At 43.6% G+C, this 20,619-nt stretch overlaps 1 protein-coding gene across 1 annotated transcript in view; it reads right to left on the bottom strand.

Moving 5' to 3' along the window:
• Nucleotides 1–4,398: 4,398 nt before the first annotated feature.
• LOC128099173 (formylglycine-generating enzyme) overlaps nucleotides 4,399–20,619 on the bottom strand; it is a 44,081-nt gene continuing 27,860 nt past the window's right edge. Inside the window, exons 4-7 of the mRNA XM_052720925.1 lie at nucleotides 14,871–14,953; nucleotides 12,725–12,847; nucleotides 11,814–11,928; nucleotides 4,399–4,560 (exon numbers count right to left, since the gene is read on the bottom strand). Coding sequence (XP_052576885.1) covers nucleotides 4,414–4,560; nucleotides 11,814–11,928; nucleotides 12,725–12,847; nucleotides 14,871–14,953 — 468 coding nt within the window. The 3' untranslated portion in view covers nucleotides 4,399–4,413. The remainder of the gene's footprint in view (nucleotides 4,561–11,813; nucleotides 11,929–12,724; nucleotides 12,848–14,870; nucleotides 14,954–20,619) is intronic.

A 20,619-nucleotide genomic window follows, 5' to 3' on the forward strand; every position in this document is an offset into this window, starting at 1 on the left:
AAGAAAGGAGAGTGAGAAGAAATGCAGCCCACCACTGAAGGAGCAACACGATGCCAGCAGACTGGTAACACCACATGGCAACATAGAGATTAATAGAAATGGGTTGAGTTAAGTTATAAGAGCTAGCTAACAAGAAGCCTGAGGCATCGGGCCATACAGTTTGTAAATAATATAAGCCTCTGTGTGTTTACTTGGGACCAAGAGGCTGAGGGACACGGGTGAGAGAGAATCGTCCCAACAGTGGGGCCTGGCAAGGACCAGAGAAATTTCTGGCTACATCTAATCACCCAACAACTTCATCAGGTGGGTACTCTTATTTCCAACTCATACATAAAGCTCAGGTGCACTCTAAGTTGAGATGTATTACACTGTTTTTCAATGTAGAGTCAGAAAAATATGGTTATTCTGACTATCCCAACACTAGAACTCTCTTCCTGGGAGTAGGACAGGGGATGGATGGCTGTCTGAGCCAGGCATGATGGCATATTCCTGAAATCACAGCAGAAGCTGGAGGATTTTAGTTTGAGGCCAGCCTGGGCTACAGAATGAGATCCTGTACCTTGTCTCAGAACAACCAACCAACCAACCCTGTCTAAATGCAACTGTGTCCCTCTTCCTATCAGAAAGTTGCTACAAATCACACTATCCCACCACATCATCAGCTGCACATCAGCAAGGTATCTGGTATCCATAGTGACTAAGCAGGGGTAGGAAATCAGAACATTAAATAAACACTACTTTTTTTTTTAGCTCTACGTTTTTTCAAAGCACTATGTACTGTCACAGATAGTATGGGGCCCAGACGTTAGCAAATAAGAAAGACAAAAAAAAATACAATTTTTTTTGAAATATATATATTTTATGTGGTTAAGATATTATCATAGCAAATGGCCACACTTTGGGTTGTCTGTGCCAGTGCTCTGCAGGCACCTACAGAGGACTGACAGATGGACACACACACACAAACAAGCAAACTAAACTGATCCTCATGGCACATGGCCAAATGCCTTATTTTCTTTTGGGACTCTGTGTACAAAGCATGCCGGGCTGTTTCTACAGCCATAGATGACAGCCCAATAAAATAAAAAGTAATGATTAACTTTTGCTCCCTAGAGGCCACTGAGTAAGAAAAAGATATTTCCTGAATAACCTGTGCATAGAGACAGCTGACTTTCCCAAGCTCCCTGAGGCAGTTTTAAAACTATTTGCTATAGGCTAGTCTTGGAGGTCAGATTCTGGGTTGAAATGTTTACATAGGGTCTTGGGGTTAAAACTCTCCATGAAGATGTCTGTTTCCAACTTTCCTTCTGATACACCTGGAGTCTGGACAGAGACCGAAGTCTTCCAGGTCTACATATCTGGAACTGGCATTTCTGTGGGATTAATGATTATACGCCAGGGCTTTTGCCAAACACTAAAGATATACAAGCCATTAGGGAAGAAAGGCAAACGAATTAGGCCCTCAAAGAGACATAGCAATTGATCAAACCAAGCAAGAGCCTCTCCAGCTGCAAGAATTGCAGGGCACAAATCCCAGAAAGGGTTCCCTAGAGACCTGTCAATTCAAACGGCAGTGGGTGCTAAACAACTTCCAACCCACTCACAGCATAGGGAAACAAAAATCTGGAGTTCACAGCCCTCCAAGGAGTCTCCATGGTAAATCCCCTGTCTCTCAGCTGGTACCTTGAGGAACCAAGGTGAACTGGCACTGGGCTTGAGAGACACCAAAGCTAAGATTCAGACATTCCAGTTCCTAACTGGATTAGGCTAACAGGACACAGGGGCAAAAGGAAAGACTCTCCAGAGAAAGACTGCACCAGCTGGACCTCAAAAGCTTGCCACAGCTTTCCACACACAATGACTGGTATTCAATCAAAAATAACAATGTACCTGTGAAAACAAGATGTGGCCAAAAAACAAGGATAAAAGGAATGCATAAACATGATAGCCAAATGTTTCCTAACAGGTGGACACACTGGAAAATGATGGGGGGTGGGGGCTAGAGAAACAGCTCATCCATTAAGAGCACTGCTGCTCTTCCAGAGGACCCGTGTTCAATTTCCAGCACCCACATGGCAGCTTTCAACAGTCTCTACCTCCAGGTCCAGAGAATCTGATGCCTTCTTCTGACCTCCATGTGCACAAAACACACACATGGTCCACACACAAAAATGCAGGCAAAGTGCATGCACACATAAAGTAAAATTTTTTAATAAAATAAATATTTTAAATGACTGAGAAAACAGAGTAAAAATAGCACTAAACATGAAGCAGGGCAGCTGAAATGTGAAATACCGACAACACCAAGTTCTGATAAGGACAACTTTGGTTCTTTCATCTTCTTTCTTTGGTTAGAAAGAGAGAAAGGCAGCTGTATAGGTAGGTTCTTGTTATGTTGTTTTCTAAACTTTCTGGACTTCTGTAACATCTCATAGTTAAGAGTTTTAAAAAGAACTGAAAGGTGAGTCTGCAGAAGGGATCAGCAAAAGCTAAATCATTTTCGGCTTTCAGTCATATTCAAATGTTACCCTTTCTTTATTGTACAAACAGTAAGGAGCCATTCAAACCCAGGTATACTGGTACAAAGCTGAAATTCCAGCAGCGCACTAGAGGCAAAGGCATGAGGATTCTGAGTTCCAGGCCAGCCTGGGCTATATAGTGAGCTCTAAGCCAGCCTGGGCTATGCAACAAGACTACAACTCAAAAAAAGAAAAAAGAAAGGAGGGAGGGAGGAAGAGAGAGAGGGAGGGACGGATGGACGGACGGACGGAGGGACACATGTGTGAATTTAAATGGAAAAGGGGCAGTATTAGATTTTTTTCTGCACAAAGACCATAGATTCAAGAGACGAAGTAACTGATGAAACAATGACGACTGCTCATCTACTGGATAAAGAAAGCTGTAAAGAACTCAATGACGGCATCAATGATTTGGGGTTTAGTTCTCAAAATGATGAGTTGCAACCCATCAAATCAGAAAGCAAATGAGGCCACTGTGACAAAGATGAAATCTAAATGGAACAATTTCATTGGAATAAGGGTGACATCCAGGAAATAGCCTGTGACCGGTGAAAGGGAAATGTGTATTTTCCTACAAATCCTTAGAAGAAAGTCAAGCCTATAAAAGTGAAAGCTAATGAGTGCTCAGCTCAACACCAGATGGTCAGATAGATACATTCACAATGTGCCAAAATTCTGGAGCCTTGCACAGCCCCTTCCAAGCATGCAGATGCTTTAATCTGACAGGGAAAAATCTATTTCTGCCTGTGACAGCAAATGCCAAGTCACGTCTTGCCAGGGGAGAGAGTGGCCGCTGCCAACCACAGCCTCCCCAAGTATGCACACTTGTATCCTCACTTAGAGACACAGGTTGTTTGACCACTCCTTCCACCAGCCCTGGCACAAAGAAAGGAGGACAGAGTTTCTAAAGAACTCAGTTTTTTCATCTGCATTCCCAAAGGTAGATACATATCTCTAGGTTATTCATGAACAGTTCATGTTCATCTGTGAAAACAAAATTAAGCATCTCAAACAGAAACTTATCTGCACATTCTGAAAACGGCCTGAGGCATGGAGTCCGACAGATTTCTCAGGGACTCTAAACTGGCTAACCTTCCACTGAGAAGCAACTAAAGAATTAATGCTCTTCATCTCTGTCGTCTGTGCACTGCAGAGGGTAAGCATAGAGCATTACCAGTGGGACTGCTTTTAATACTGTTCTTTGGCCAGAGTGATGATGCCTGTTTGCTAGAGATGGAATTATTACATATTCCACCCCCAGTGTGTTCAAAGACAAGAAGTATTCAAAGATGTTCTTTGTAAAGGAGGCACTGTCCAAACACATGTTCATTTTAAATCACAATTTGTAAGTATGGTACTGGAGAGATTGATTTTAAAGGCAGAGAACTTGCATCCAACAATCTTTACAAAGCAGAGTAAGGAAAACTCAGAGGGACAGGGTGGTCTCCTATTCCCGAAGAATATGGTACAGTCTCCTGTCACACAAACGGGTTCATGAACAACCAGTAAGTGACTCGAGTTCCTGACTCGACAGCTACCCATTCTCATTTTCTCCAAATAATGCTGCTGCATCAAAATTTGAACCCATCAAAACCCAGGCAAAGAGTTTCATGAAAATATCATCTACTAGAACTTAACAGTTAATATTAAAACACAAAGAATTTATATATCATATATACTTTGCTCAACTTTATGAGATGGAGCATAGGTAAATGCTCCCAAATAGTTATCATTATCACAATCCAGTGGCATAGAAAACAAGACATTTTTATACAGCAGTCTAAAGCTGAAACAAAACCCATGCACTTGGTATTCTTCAGGGAAATGTGTGCATTGTGTCAAAATAAACACATGAAATCCTTGCTGCTCTGCTTAGAGGGCAGGTGTCACCCCATCAAGGTACAAGCCCACTCGACAAGATACTCACTGGGTTGAGTGTTTCCTCAACAGAATGGTGAACGGTCCACCAGTCTGAGGTCCACTCCCACGCGTTCCCCACTATGTTGTACAAGCCATAGCCATTGGGAGGAAAGGCATCAACCTAAAAATAAAGAGGGAAAACACTGACCAATTACTCAGCTTGCTTGGTACATGAATGTACCAAGACCTAGTTTTTTCAGAATATGAATATTGATTTTCATCCCCATCTGTCAAAAACCAGTCTGAACAAGAAAAACAAAAAGCCCCTGTTTTGTTTTTTACTTTAATCACTCAAGGAATTTAGAAACCCAAAGAGCTTTATTAATGAATGGCCCAGAACTGGCGAAGTTATTTTTAATAGTGACTAACACAAGCTATAAGTATTAAGACTTTATTAGTATGAGAGAGAGAGAGAGAGAGAGAGAGAGAGAGAGAGAGAGAGAGAGAGAGAGAGAGAGAGAACAAGAACAGACAAACAGTATTTAGGCCTCCAAAACCATTAACAGGAATATCCTACTATATAAGTATCAATATAAGCTTTGTCACTTAAAATCAGCTTCTGGGGCCACCTAGTGTCTTTCAGCACCATAGATACCACATCAGCTCCACCCTCTCAAGCTCTCTCCAAACTGACTACCTTATCTTTTAGCCTTAATCACTGTCATTAAATAAGGAAGACATTAACTCATTATCCCATGTGTTTCTAATGGCAGGTCTCTGGGATGCAGCAGTCTGAAGCAAATTAAACATTCACCAAGAAATCACAGCACGAATCAGAGGCAGGTCAGACAGTACTGGGTACCACCTACGGACATGGAAGCAAAGTGCAGTTTATGTAAGACAGAACGCAAGAGGGGAAACATGGACTGAACAATAGTAAATTCAGGTCACTGGATAGTTCATGACTTAAAAATTCTCCCAGCCAGGATTGAGGGTTTAGCTCAGTGGCAGAGTGCTTATTTGTGAGGCCCTAGGTTTGGTCCCCACAATAGAAAGGGGATATCATAAAAAGGCAAAGGCATACATGAAAAAAAGCAAAAAACAAAAAAATCTTGGGGGAAAACTTCTATCCCTTCTTTTCAATAGACATTTTTAAAAAAACCAGTTTGTGATGCAAAAAAGTGGTTATCTTTGGGATTTTTTCCTCTCTTCTCATAATTCATGCTTTTCCACACTAACGAAGTAAGATGGTAAGAATGAATAAACTAACATTCATTTCTATGTGGCTTCAGATGGTTTTACATCTACACATGAATACGGAAGCATCTGCTGCTTGGGCAATTCGGAGCATTTCAATCAAAGTTATGAAGCCACGCTGAAAAGAAGTTCAGTGAGATGAGCTGGAAAGCCGAAAAACCCCACCATGCTGCTTCCATAATCAACGTTTACTATGGAAACAGCCCTGCTTGTGCCTTGGCTCATTGAGAAATGCCATGTGTGGCCAGTACGGGCAGGGAGGGGCTCGGTGGCAAATGAGATCTTCAAGAGTTTAATGAGAGGGGGGGAAAAGAGAGAGAATGCCTCAAACTAAAACTCCAGCTCTGAAGAGCTGGGCATGACAGGCATGAAGGCAATCAATCCTGCCACTAGGGAGGCCGAAACAGGATCCAGGCCATCCTGGGCTACATAGTGAGTTTGAGGCCAACCTGGGCCACATTAGAGTCTCTCTCTCTCTCTCTCTCTCTCTCTCTCTCTCTCTCTCTCTCTCTCTCTCTCTCTCTCTCTCTCTGTTTTTTTTTTTTTAAATACAGCTCTACAAAGCCTATTGGAACAAAGAAAGTAAAATGATAGAAACTGCCAGAGAAATTCCAAGGACCAAACTCCGATGGGGTGATCTGAGCACACCCTGGAATAGAGCCTTGCGATCCAAATATAAGAGGCAAGAGGGAGAGAAGGCCACAACATGAGCTATTTGTTCAAGAACGTGGAGGTGACTGAAATGGAAGGAAGAAAAAAGAGAGGAGTCGAGACAGCTGTGGGAGGAAAGTGGAAGATGCCGTGGTACAGGGGGAATAAGAAACAGATATCCACATTCTGGAGGAAGGAATCCATCTTCAGGATCCTGAAGATACAGACAGAGGTGCTGTCAAGAATCCGTCCCAACCTTCATGAGTGCTGCTGTTCCTCACCTGGAAAGTAACAGCGTCTGATCAAAGGTTTGCAGCCCCCTCTTAAATAACAGGATATTTGGGGTAAACTTTAGAGGTTACCACCCTCTTAATTACCAAGATATTATATGGGAAATGAAATTTTCACAGCTCATGGTCATATGAATCACACTAACCAAAGCTTCCTTCCAAGAACCTCAGATGAAATCAAATGGAAGAGATAAATCCTGCTTGAAATGCCAATTTTCAGGCACCTGTGTCGGTAAGAATTAAAACAAAAATGAATTAATGGCGGTGGGACAGTGACCCAGCAGAATATCCATCCAGCTCCTTCAGTTCACAGTGGTGAGCAATCGGAGAGCGGGGGCAGGGAGGAGGACTGGGAGGTTCATGCTAGCCTGACCCTGTCTTAAAAATACAGACAAACAAACAAGTTAAATTCCTGTCCTCGACTTCCCAGAGCATGCAGACAGTAAAGGACCATTCAGGGCAATCCAAGGTCATCTTTGTATGTGTCAACTCAACTTAAAGACTGAGGCTTCCCTCAGCCTTGGTTAAGTCTTGTTTCTAGAATGAGTTCCATCAGAACTCCTGGAAACTGGAACAATTTGATCTTGGTAACTCCAGGGGCAATGTCTTCACGGAAGGTCTGTAGAGACCCGCTGAACTCCGGGGGCAATGTCTTCACGGAAGGTCTGTAGAGACCCACTGACCTCTCTGTCAAACACTAACACTAAACAAGGGGAAAGTAAAGCAGGAGTTTGTGTAGCTTAGTGCTAGGCTAATCCTAGGTTCAATCCATAGTACCACAATAAAGGTAAAATAAACATCTGCAAAGCATCCTCCTCTCCCTCTCCCTGTGTGTGTGTGTGTGCGCGTGCGTGCGTGCGTGCGTGTGTGTGTGTGTGTGTGTGTGTGTGTACAGGCCCTCTGAGCTTTGTTGTTTACAAAGGTACCCAGAAATGGATCAATTCTTTTTTTTCAGCTCATCTAATTAAATGCACATACAATACTGTGGTGGTAAATATAGGAAATACCCATAACTGTCCAAATAAGCTTTATTGTGGCCTTTTACTAAAATTGACTAGTGCTTACATTACTGATTTGGTTCATTACAGTTACCATAGACTTCTTCAAACAACAGAGATAATGTTGGCTGTTTCCTGTGCCTCTGGAATGGAACCTGTCCATCTCTTAGGACAAAATGATCCTGTTCAAGAGCTGAGCATGTGGACACTTCTGTACTTTGGCCTTCACAGCTCTCATTCAAATGCTGTTACTATAACAACTGAGGTCTGTCGCCACAGCTCCATCTGAGCCATGCCCTGGACTCAGGGTTTATTGTAGCTGCTGCAGGTGCCACACATGCTTTGAGAGAGGCCCCTCCTGCCAAGGTCTCCCTTCCTGCCAGGCTCTTTCATGTGTTCACATCCAAAAAGGTTGGAAATGAGTTTGAGACAAGCAGTGTTATGCAATTTCAGGGCTACCTGCACCTATAGGTGAAGCTTCTGCCCTGTTCTTGCTAACAGCCAGCATCTTTTTATTACATCTGTGTGTGTGGTGTGCGTGTGCGTGTGCGTGTGTGTGTGTGTGTGTGTGTGTGTGTGTGTGTGTGTGTGTGTGTACCCATGCACCACAGTGTGCACGTGAAGTAGAAGACAACCAATGGGGTCTACATCCTTCAAACAGATGGGTCCCAGGGATCAAACTCAGATCATCAAGCTAGGCGGCAAGCATCTTTACCCACTGAGCCATCTCACTGGCCCAGACAACCAACACCTTCCCTGGAGTTTGATGCACACTCAGCTCAGGCACCGCCACAGACATTTAGCTCCTACACCACCACTTCTGGTCGAGAGGCCTACTAGAAGTCCTCATTCTGTACCCTACTCTGTACCAGAAGTCTTTGCTAAGCCTAAAGAAAGGTAGAAATCATTGCCTCCCTAAGACCGTAAATGTTTTGCCAAATAAAACTCTGTATCTGGGAGAGGAGCAGCTATCCTGAAGAAAGTTGAGGAGGAACCAGCTACCAGATGGCTTGATTTGCCTTTTCTGCCTCTATTGAATAATGCATCATCTCCCATCAGTTTGTGTTGGCTTAACATATATGTAACTCACATACATGGAATGGATACAAACACAATGCATCACGTGCTTGCACAGGGCTAAGTGTCCTCAGGCAACTTGGTTTTTAACCTAATTGTGCTCCAAACACTGCGGTGCCTAACAATAGCTCAAACTGCTTTTCAGTTTCTTTTAGATCAGGTGCCTCTTCACTCTTTCTTTTCCAAGACGTTTTTCATCTTTTACTCTCACTTAGTTAGTCTTCAAGCTGAAATTTTTTAACCATTTGGTCATATTCCAAATAACATATCTGTGTCAAATGTATAAATAGACTTTGCAGGAAGATTTTCTTGAGGAAAAAAATGCAAATTAAAAAAAAAACAGAAAAAGAAGAAACTGTTTGAAAGACTCCAAGAACATTTCTTCCTAACAAACCCTGTTATGGGCTATTTCTCCATCATAAAACTCCTTTCCTCATTATGTTAAGAGAAAGTAGAAAGTTTTTATCTGGTCGGAAGAATGGTACCCCCTCAAAACTTCTACTGAAACTTAGTCATCAATTCAACAGAACTAAGAGAGTGGCCTTGGGGAGAGGGGGGTTGACCAAAGAATGATTTGGTATGATGAGTACTTTTATAGACGGGCTCAAAGTTGAATGGGCGATGCTATGGCTCTGGCCATAGGAGGACACAGTGCTCCTTGGTCCCTTCAAAGAGATGCCTATCTTACTGAGGCCTCCATCTTAGACTTCCCAGTTTCCAGATCTGTGGGACATGTTTCTGTTTATCAATGACCTTGTCTACGGCATTTTGTTATAGCAGCACAAATTAAGTAGGACAGTTTTTAAAAAGAGTTTGATTATATATTGTCGGTAAGAGCTCCATGAAAAAGGAACTCCTCTCCATCAATAAAAGGAAACATGCCATGGGCACTACTGAACACCATTTAACCAAGGTTGGGAGTGTAGCTCAGAGGTCGAACACATGCTTTGCCACAGGCAAGGTATGGGGTTTGATTCCTGGTGGAAAAGGAAAGGGAAATGGGGAATGGAGAGAAGTTTTCTAACCTTTAACCATTATTGCTGGGAATTTTATTTTTAAATCATAGATAGCTCAGTATGAATATACAAGATGTTCACTACAGTACTGTTTAAGTAAAAATAATTCAAATCCATAACAATCAGAGGTAAATTAGGATTTATTTATATGACAAGTTATCTAGCTGGTGAAAGACAATGTGATCATGACCTATAAACAACAGATAAAATGCTCCTTACAGTAAGGGGAAAACAGTAAGATTTAAAATGTTCTATCCAGAGGCTAAAGAGTTGGCTTGGTGGTTGATGTATGTACTGCTCTTCCAGAGAACCTGAGTTCATTTTCCAGTGCCAAGTTGGGTGGCTTAGAACAACCTGTATGTAATTCCAGCTCTGGGGACCTAACTTCCTCTTCTAGCCTCTGTGGACACCTGCACATACCCACACAGGGACATATAACTAAAAATAAAATCTTTAAAATATCCTATCCAATGTGATTGAAATGCAATATATAAAAATATATATGATTCATATATACCAGAGATACACATGCTGGCAAATAGGGTAGTTAAGATCATAGGCTTTGAGAACAAGCCAAGCTGATTCAAATCCCAGCTCAGCCACTTCCCAGCTGTGTAACCTTGAGTGAGACAGTTCATATCTCTGTGCCTCAGAAAGTCACTTGGAAGACAGGGACACCAGTACCTACCTTAGAGAGTTAAATGCTAATTAACACATTACTAATGACAAGATCTATGCATGGTGATGGAGCACCAGGTCTGGCACACTGCAAAGCTGGTGCCACAATCCCCATTAACCCCTACGATGAATGCAAAGGCCGAGGTCAAAATGCTAACAGGGATAATAACCTGGGGGAAGAATTCCAAGTCAGTTTCCTTTCTCCTCCGCCCTGGTAGTCTTTCTCTAAATCTCCTATAGTCTGCACAATATAGTCAGAAAGAAAATGCATCCTAAAAGAAACATCTGGTGACTTCTAGCATTGGCCACTCTTGAGGGTCGATAATGTAGGGAGAACAGTGTCAGCCAGAACATCCAGTGATGTCTTTCACTCCTTTTTTTTTTTTTTTCTTTGAGAGGGGTGGTTTGTGTTTTCTGCTTCTGTTTTAACTGTGTGTGTGTGTGTGTGTGTGTGTGTGTGTGTGTGTGTGTGCATGTGTGCACGCACACACAATGTATTTGTACATGCTCATGGCACAGTGTGTGTGTGGAAACCAAGAGACAACTTGTAAGAATCTGCTCTCTCCTCCCACTATAAGGGTTCTAGGTGAAGAGTCAGGTCACCACACTTGCCGGCAAGTACCTCAACCAACTGAGGAATTTCCCTTGCACTGTTTTTGTGTTCTTGAGATGGAGTCTCATATAATTTGAGCTAGCTTAGACCTCACTATGTAGCTAACTTGAACTTCTGATCTTCCTGCCTCAGTCTCCCAACTGCTGGTATTAGAAGCATGTGGTGCAACACCTGGTTCTTTCATCCCATTTCTACTGTGCTTCAATTCCCAGGGACACTCACTGCCCTCCTCTAGAAGAAGCCTGGCTTGTTGTGGAATATTAGATTAAGATGTGTTACATTCATTTATGCTATGGAATATCTATTTAATGATGCAAAGATGTGTTGCATTCTTTTATGTTGCATTTGTTTAACTCTGTGAAGCTGTGTTACTTTGCCTGCCTAAAACACCTGATTGGTCTAATAAAGAATTGAACAGCCAACAGCTAGGCAGGAGAAAGAAATAGGCATGGCAGCCTGTAGATTTTAGTTTATTGATACAAATTTAAAGTTTATTTCATTATACTTTATATAGCTGCCAGGCACAGAGAATAAGTAGGAGGAGAAATCTAGGCTTGAGAAAGAGAGCGAGGAGCTACAAAAGAATGAAGAGGAGGATGCCAGGGGCTAGCCACACCACCAGCCACAGAGTAAGAAGAGAAGAAAGTCATACAGAATTAAGAAAGGTAAAAAGCCCAGAGGCAAAATGCAGTTAAAGAGAAATGGGATAATTTAAGTTAGGAAAGCTGGCTAGAAACAAGCCAAGCTAAGGCCAGGCATTCATAAGTAAGAATAAGTCTCCATGTATTTATTTGGGAGGTGGGTGGCAGGCCCCAAAGAGTTTAAAAAAAAAAAAAACTACACTGGCTACTCACAGGCGCAGTTCCTTGGAAGCCATCCTCCCCGGTGTTGGTCACAGGAAACTCACCCTGCCAAATGTTGGCATAGTGCTGGCCTTTGGGCTTCAGCTTGTTGCCCCAGGGGAAAAGCCTAGCAGGAGAGACACAGGCATCAGCACGGTGCACAAGCTTCTGGACTGCAGTCAAGAGAAAGGATGCAATAGAAGAGAACAAACAATGCACATGTGTTCTGATGAACTTTTCCTTTAGAAGATATACTCACACATACAGCTTCGAGTCAGTTTTCTCAACATTTCCTTATAACAACTCACGTCAAGGACACAACAACTGCAGTCTCTCCTCACTAGTGAAAGGGCCTGAGATAAATGACATGACTGAAAGAAGCCTTCTAGAAATCTGAGAAACGAGGCATCATTCTGGACTTATATGGTAGCATGAGCAGGCACAGCACACCACACTTTAAAAAAAAAACATGTCTATTTTAAGGAGCTTTTCCTAGAAGATGTGACCCACACATGAGTTTTCTGTCTTATGGCTGTAGAAGCAGAGAAATAGCACTGCTTCAGAAGACAGCTAAAATAAGAAAATAATAAAAGCAGGGCAGCCTGCCAAGCGGCTCTGAAGAGGGATACACAAGAGGGGATGGATGCCTAGAACTACTCTGGGGCTGCAGAAAGCCCACTTGGCCCCATACCTGGCTTTAGGGACTGTAAAGAGCTGTTGACTCACTCACTAGTGTCACCAAAGGGCCTCACAAGGAAGAAGAAAAGCCAGCAAGAATAAGAGCTGTTATTAATCAACTTTCTGACCGCAGCAAGTTCCACGGAGCTGAAGAGAAGAGGAAAGAGGAGGTTGGGGGAGGAAGACGGGGTGGAAGAGAATGTCAGCATACTGCTGGACAATACAAGGCCTTCTGATATGAGTACCTGTTGTGCAGGCCTCCTCTACAGCTGTACTCCCACTCTGCCTCCGTGGGCAACCTCTTCCCTGCCCACGTGCAGTAGGCAATGGCGTCATTCCAGGAGACATGGAGAACCGGGTGATTTGGCCTAAGGAGGAGCAAGCACAGTTAAAAGAGACATGGACCTGAACAGAAAACAGGAACTAGATTCAGAAAGTGATCGTAGTCCCCCTCCATCTGGTCATGACTTCAAAGCCTAGCCATGATACATCTGTACTGTCCACTGGGGACTTTTGAAGTCTTAGACTCCCTAATGGGTCACAGCTCGTCTTGAAACTGCACTCAAGCATTTCTCAGCTCTGCAGCCTTGGATGCTCACAGATTCCACAGGGATGGTGGACACAGGGAAGCTCCACCCCACTAGTTTAGCACTAAATGTGCCATCTGAAGATGCTTCTGGCTCCCTTAGCATTCCGCAGAACAGTCAGGGGCATCTTAGGGACATTCTCCCCATCACAATAGGGCCCACAGAGACTCAGCTAAATAGGCTGTACACACCTCAGCGCTCCATGAGAATTGGGCCAGAACTTTGTTGGATGTAGTTTTGGCATCCACTCCCTTGCTCAAGTGTGGGTTGCTAACAGACATTCTACGTGACAAACTCTTACCTCAGCCTGTTTCCAGACACCTGACTTTAAATTTTGCATCTTTCTGCTATCCTACTAAGTAAGGATCAACCAGCACGATTAGCCTCACTCTAACACAGTGGTTCTCAACCTGTGGGTCGCAACCCCCCTGAGAGTCAAACAACCCTTTCACAGGGGTCACATATCAGATATCTAGCATATCAGATATTTATACTTAAATTCATAACAGTAACAAAATTACAATTATGAAGTATCAATGAAAATAATTTTATGGTTGGGGGTCATCAAAACATGAAGACTTAATATAGGGTCACAGCATTAGTAAGATTGAGAACCACTGTTCTAGCAGATCCCAAGTCAGCCTTTCCTGAGAGAATAGGGGAAGTCAATGGAACTGAAATCACCAGTCACTTTTTTTAAGTGAACTAGACTGGCCCACTCCACTCCTCATGTGTAACTGAATTCCTACCAGGACATTCATTAATTTTCTCAACAAATGTTCCTAAGTAGCTCAGCATCTAGTATATAAATTTAAAAATACATTCCAGTATGGGGGTGCAGCCCAATAGTAGAACTCAAGGCCTTGGGTTCAATTCTCAGCACCACAAACTGAAAATGCACCCTCCTTCAGGTTTTCTTCTTCTATTAGCCTGATGATCAACTTTGGATTTAGGAAAGAAGATACGAATTGGGAGCTAAGAAGTCCAGTTCTCCCCAGGTCCCCAAGGATCCCACAACTTTCTACCTCAGTGTCTATTTCTAGAGGAAGCCAGCTCAGACTGTGAAAAGTTTGCTATCTGTCAAGGGGCTGTCTCTGAAGTTGAACTTCATATACTCCCCACCTCCTGACTATAAGGGCAATAATCCAAAATGTGGTTGAAAACGAAGGCCTAAAACGCCATCTGAAGAATGGGGTTAGGAGAGCACGGTTCCCGGACTGTTGGGAAGCTGAGGCATAATCGAAACCCCTCTTCATCTCCAGGGTTTAACATGTGTTTCTATTTTTGCTTAAGATAATTACCTCCTTGTCACCCTAGAGACCTGCTGACCGACTTGCCACTCTGGGTTTTTTTTTTTTTTTAGTCAGATTGTGGCTTCTAAGTATGTCATTGCAGGACTAAAGAGCACACGGATCCTATACTCAAGGCCACCCAGCAGTATACACAACTACTTATCCATAAGACAGTTCTTCTCCCACATAAAGACTCATTCATGGGTAGACTGTTTTGAGTAAACATGTCATGAGATTTGTGACGGCCTGTACAAAGGGAAGAAATCTGTGAGGAGGCACTCTGTCAAGACAAATGAAGCAAGAAAGAGGTCATTTATTCAAAGCCTTCTGTAACTAGACACAGTGGCTAGGTCTTTACATACATTATTTCCTACCAACCACTTTCCTCCCCAGGAGTGGCTGGCCACTCTTACCATTCACTTTACGTATGAAGATAGCTGCTGAGTTCTGCAAGAGCACAAGAATTTTTTCTTTTTTAATGAACCACATCAACTGGGCATGACCAGACTCACCTGTGCAGAATACTGGAGTCTGGGCCCTCTGGGTGCCTCCAGTTAGCGCCTTTGACAGGTAACCACCATGGAGCAGCTGCAACCTCAAAGCAACCGAGAACAGGCCCTGTCAGCTACCGTAACTCCAGAAAAACACTGAACTTACATGCATAGCCTAAAAATCTCACTTAGAGTCATGATGTCTATTTGGGTTCAAAAACATAGCCTTTACAGAATATCAGGACAATAATCTTACATGTAAATACATCTTTAAACAAAAAAACTATTAATTCATACCATAAGGCACAAGTGTCTCAACAGATGGATGTGTATGTTAAGTGTTGCATAGCTCCAGGAATTTAAGGTTGCCCTGCCCAATAATTCTCTATAATCTGTGACAAGTGGGAGCATGGTACATCTCCCTCTTAAAAGATGGGGAGGTTCTGGGCCACCAGCTGGGGCTGTGTTGGTGTCCGAAGGCCACACTGCCACTGCAGCCATACCAATCAGAGCCGTTTGGCCAAGGTGACATCCAAGCCCGGGAAGCTGATGAGGACCAACCATGTCTAGGTCCATGGTCCTACCACAGCTAGGGTCTATGTTGATGTCTGTGGTCCATGGTGCCACCAAAGGCCACACGGATGCCCAGAGTCTAGGCCATAACTTATGGCCATGTTGGCACTGGAGGGCCATGTTGGCATGAGGGCCACACCAATGAGTGATCCCTGCTGCCAACTGGGGCCATGGGTATCGTTTGGGCCATGGCTGCTGCCAAGGGCCATTTCTGGGTCCATGGACCTACCACAGCCCCAGGGTCTCTGATGTCTTGCCCATGGTGCCACCAAAGGCCACATGGATGCCCAGGGTATAGGCCACATCCTGTGGCCATGTTGGTGTCTGAAGGCTGTGCTATAGCTGGGGCCATGGTGTCGTCTGGGCCAGGGCTGCTGCCAAGGACCATGTCTGGGTCTGTAGTCTTACTGCAGCCAGGGTCTGTGTTGACATCTGTGGCTCCTAATACCATCAAAGGCAATGCCAATGCCAGGGGTCTGGGCCACCATCTGGGGCCATGTTGGTGTCTGAGGGCCTTGCTGCCACCAGGGCCATGCCAATCTGAGTGGCCTGTGCTGCCACCTGGGGCCATGGTGACATCCAAGCCCGGGCAGCTGACAAGGACCATGTCTGGGTTTCTGGTTCTACCATAGCCAGGTTCTATGTTGATGTCCATGGCCCATGGAACCACCAAAGGCCACACGGATACCTAAGATCTGGACTACAACCTGTGGCCATGTTGCAGCCAGGACCACACCAATCTGAGTGGCCCCTGCTGCCACCTGGGGCCATGGGTGTCACCATGGGGCTGGGCTTGGGCTACTGCAATGGGCCATGTCTGGGTCCATGGCCCAACAGCAGCCAGGGTCTGGGCTGATGTCCATAGCTCATGTTACCACAGGGGGTCATAGGAACCATGTGTGTTAAAATCCGAAGGCCTTGATGAGCCAGCCCTGTCCCTCACTGGCCCTAAGACACTGCAGCAGGAGAGCTGGTCCCTCCCCACATGGTAGAGTTGATCCCTGCACTCAGGAGAGATGGCCCTACTCCTCACCACAGGCATGGGAGAGCTGGCCCTAATGGCATGGGCCTAGGAGAGCTAGCTCTGCTTCTCGCCTGAGGGGGCAGTCCCAGTGGCCCAGACTGACCAGCTCAGCTACCACCCAGACCCACATCCTAGGTCTTAGGCTGACATACCCTAACAACTGTCCTATCTATGACCTGCTGGAGTGCACAAAGTGACTGGTCCTGCAGAAGGGTAGCCTCGGGATCTCCATGTCTCAGGGCAGGATATCTGAGAGGGTTTCAGTGAGGGCTCAGTGGTGTGCCAGAGGCCTTGAACCAGACCAATGACTCATTGCAACGAACATTTTGCAGGTGGAGCTGACTGGACAAAAGGGTACACTGAGTGACATACTACAGCTCCCGATGCCACCAGGATGAATGAAGAGGTGTTGGAAAGATGGAGGAATGAGGTGCGTTTTTGTTTTGTTTTTAATTAACTTTGGGGGAGGCATGCTACAGGGGTGCAGGGCAGATATGGAAGGACTAAGAGGTGAGTGGGATTGCAGTGCATGATGTGAATTTCCAAAGAGTCAATAAAAATATCTTTATATATATAAAGAAAGATGGGGAAAGAGTTAATCTTCACGTTAAACATGAGGTTGAAGATAATCCAAAATGACCAAAAATCAAGTGGAAACACACAGGGAAAAACAATGAACTCTATTTAAAAGATCATGGTTCAACCTGCAGCCCGACATCAGCTGGGTAAGTTAATGATGATTCCTGACAGCCTTCATCTGTGAAACCGGATCAAGATCCAGCCACAACTAACGCAGACAGCAAAGGAGGCCAAATCAGGTAAGATTGCAAAGCACTGAGGAAATCATTACTAGAACCTTAACAACCTTTTTACTGTTCTATTAATCATGTTCACCAGAGTAATGAAAGTGAGGAGGGGTCCCCACTGAGTGACTAGTTAGGACCTAAAGCTTTGATGCCAATCAAAATTAGCTTTGAATTATGGCTCTGCTATTTACAGTATTTAACCTCTCCAGGCCTGCTTGCTTATTTGTAAATACAGTCAGCAACTCTTTTAGAGTGAAGAATTATAGCAAAATGGGCTTAAGGCTCTGTGCTTAGCAACTTAGGGTAATGAATGAGCAAGCAGTGGGGAAAGGGATCCAGTCTCACTGGGCAGGGCCCTATGACAAGCAGTTACAAGGAGAGCCATATAAATCAATCATTACTGCTAACAGTGAAGACCAGAAACTTAGGAATGATTCTTCTAACAAACTAGAGCAGACTCATGTTTAGCCCCATGACACTCCTATTCTCAACATACTGCATCCCTGTGAGCTTGGTGGGGTGGAAGTGACAGGAACTGTGTCCCTGCTAACAGTGAAAGCTGTCACTGTGAACATCAAGACTACTCTCATTCATTTTTTTTTTCACATTAGTACAATCAAAACATTTAAGGTATCTCCACAACAATCTGATGAAAAAAGACATTTACTTTAAACACTGTAAAAGAAAAGGCATTTTGTCCTTCAACACAACTGCAAGGCATTCAATTTTGCAGCTCAGGAGCTGAAAGCATGGCTTCCTTCTGCTTCATCTGCAGCTAATCTAGGACTGTTCTGTGTGGTGCCAGTGACAGGCAATTCACTTCACGTCAAGGGACGATGTGCACAGAAAGCTCAGGTCATCTCACTCTTGGATTTCAGGAAGGTAATCACATGACTCAACCTGCCCAACTCTACTCCGAGCACAAAGCTCTGCTAATGGAAGCCTCCAGCTCTTAAATTAAAAAAAGAAAAAACAAAATATATCAAATCTGGGTGGTGGATACTGGGACACCTTTGTTTTTTCTCATGCCATTTTGTATTTTGAAGTATTTCCTTCACCTTTAGCAATGAAAAAAAAATACAGAATCTGTTTTTATCCATTCTGCCTACTAATGGGCATTTAGGCATTTCCAGTTTGGAGCTATAATAAACAGTCATTGGAATATTCTTCAAAGAGCTTGTGGCTTTGGGTAATACCCACTTCTGCGCACTGTACATTGTGGAAAAGGCTGCAGGTTATACATACCCCAGCTTTAGAAGAGACAGCAAATGCAATGTTAGGAGAAGAAGCTCCCCAAGGTCCCCAACCATTCTTCCAAGGAGACTATCCATGGAGTTGGGTTCTCCACAGGATTCTCAAGGGCTACAGCAGCAGTGGCCTGCCCGTCCTTTCATTAGCCCTAGCTTTTCCTGGTATTCAACTGGCTACAGATACTGACAGCAGACCCACTAAGTGACAGGCACCAAGCCTAATTTCCAGAGAGGATCTCCAAGTTTCAGTGAGGCAAGACAGAACAACAGGAAAGAGTAAAAAGATGTGAGAAGGCAAAGAAGTCTCCTTGCCTTGGAATCTACTTTGCCCTTCTTGCTGAGTCAAAAACAAAAGACAAACAAACAAAAAAACCACAACCGATACTGGCAAAACTGCCTCGAGGGCCAACACAGGTTCTAAAGATATGGCACAGATGCTAAAAGCTACCAATGAACCCTGCTTACCTGGGGCCAGAACCATTGTAACCTTGAGTTTACCATATTAGCACTCCTTTCTCGTGCCTGCATCTATGCTGTAAACCTGATTAAAAAAAAAAAAAAAAAGAAAAAAAAAACCACCCTACATTTTAAAAAGAAAAGTCTTTAAGAAAAACTGAGTAAACCAACTCATACATTTTTATTTGGATTTTGAGTTTTGCTTAAACTTTGTTATAAATTACTTCTGCTGTGGAATGTAACTTAGAAAACACCTCAGGCTGGTGGCCGAGTTGGTACACTACTGTCACCAGGAATTGTCAGAGTACAGTTTAAGATAGTTGGTATATTGACAGGTTTTTAAAATTATTTATTTTAGCCAGGCGGTGGTGGCACACACCTTTAATCCCAGCACTCGGGAGGCAGAGGCAAGCGGATCTCTGTGAGTTCAAGGCCAGCCTGGTCTACAGAGTGAGTTCCAGGACAGGCTCCAAAGCTACATAGAGAAACCTTGTCTTGAAAAAACAAAAAGAAAACAAAAAACAAAAAAATATTTATTTTATACATAATAATTAGTTCACTACAAAATGAGGGACAAAGTGTAAACCTAGTCACCTCATTTTCTCTCCAGTATGCTTCTGAAACTCAAACTCACATCCAGATATACACATATCAGTAGCACGGTTCCTGACTTCCCTTCCCACTTTCTTTCTCTGCTTTTGACTTTTTTCTTTTCTTCGATTTTACAATACTCTAGCACACCACCCAAAATGAACAAGTTTCAAGGTCCTGGAGCTATACAATGATCAGCTTCACTAATGTCCACAGAGAAACAAAAGAACCCATCATGCAGGGCATAAGGAGGGAACACTGTGACCACAAGTCTTTGATCAAAGACCACAGACTCCTGTTTAACCCAAAACGGCAAGATCTGAATGCAAAGATATTTGCAGACTATACAGAATACAAGCAAAAAATACACAGTTACATGCGAACTCACAGAACCCTGCTTCTAAATAAAAACTACAAAACTACCCTACACTTACTTATCAAAACTTACCTAAACTAGAAATAGATTATGTATTGTTATAAAAGGAACCTATAGAGTGTAGGTCTGACTTTGTTTCCATAAAATATTTGCATAAAAATGTATGTTGGTATAGCTAGAAGTAATTTAAAAAAAAAACTCCAGGAAAATATACATACACTTAACAGGGTGAAGGACTGGAAGAGTTGTACACGGTTTTAGAATAAGCATGCATCATAAAACACGCTTTATCAGCCTTGGCACTCTGGATATTCTCTAGGCCATATAATTAATTCCATCTTGGTTAGGGCCTCCTGTGTGAGGTAGAATGTGTGACAGCATTTCTGTCCTCTACCCACTACACACCAGCTACATATCAACTGTAGGGGGGCTGGGGGAGAATCAAGACATTGTCACATGTTCCCCCAAAGAGCAAACTGTCCACCGCAGCAACAACCAGGAAAAGCATTAGTCATTTGAAGTGTTAATATATACTTCACACTGGCACAGCGATAGGGGCACCTGACTCCATCTAGCAGGTACAAGCTACCTGAGTTTGAAAACAGCACTACATGCTATAAGACATAAGCGCTCAAACTCTCTACCCTCTCCAGGCCCTGGTTTACTCATTTGTGAAGTGGAGATAAAAATCCCC

Source organism: Peromyscus californicus, unplaced genomic scaffold, assembly GCF_007827085.1.
Source record: "Peromyscus californicus insignis strain IS unplaced genomic scaffold, ASM782708v3 Scaffold_6__1_contigs__length_162567912, whole genome shotgun sequence".
In the NCBI taxonomy this organism is placed as follows: domain Eukaryota; kingdom Metazoa; phylum Chordata; class Mammalia; order Rodentia; family Cricetidae; genus Peromyscus; species Peromyscus californicus.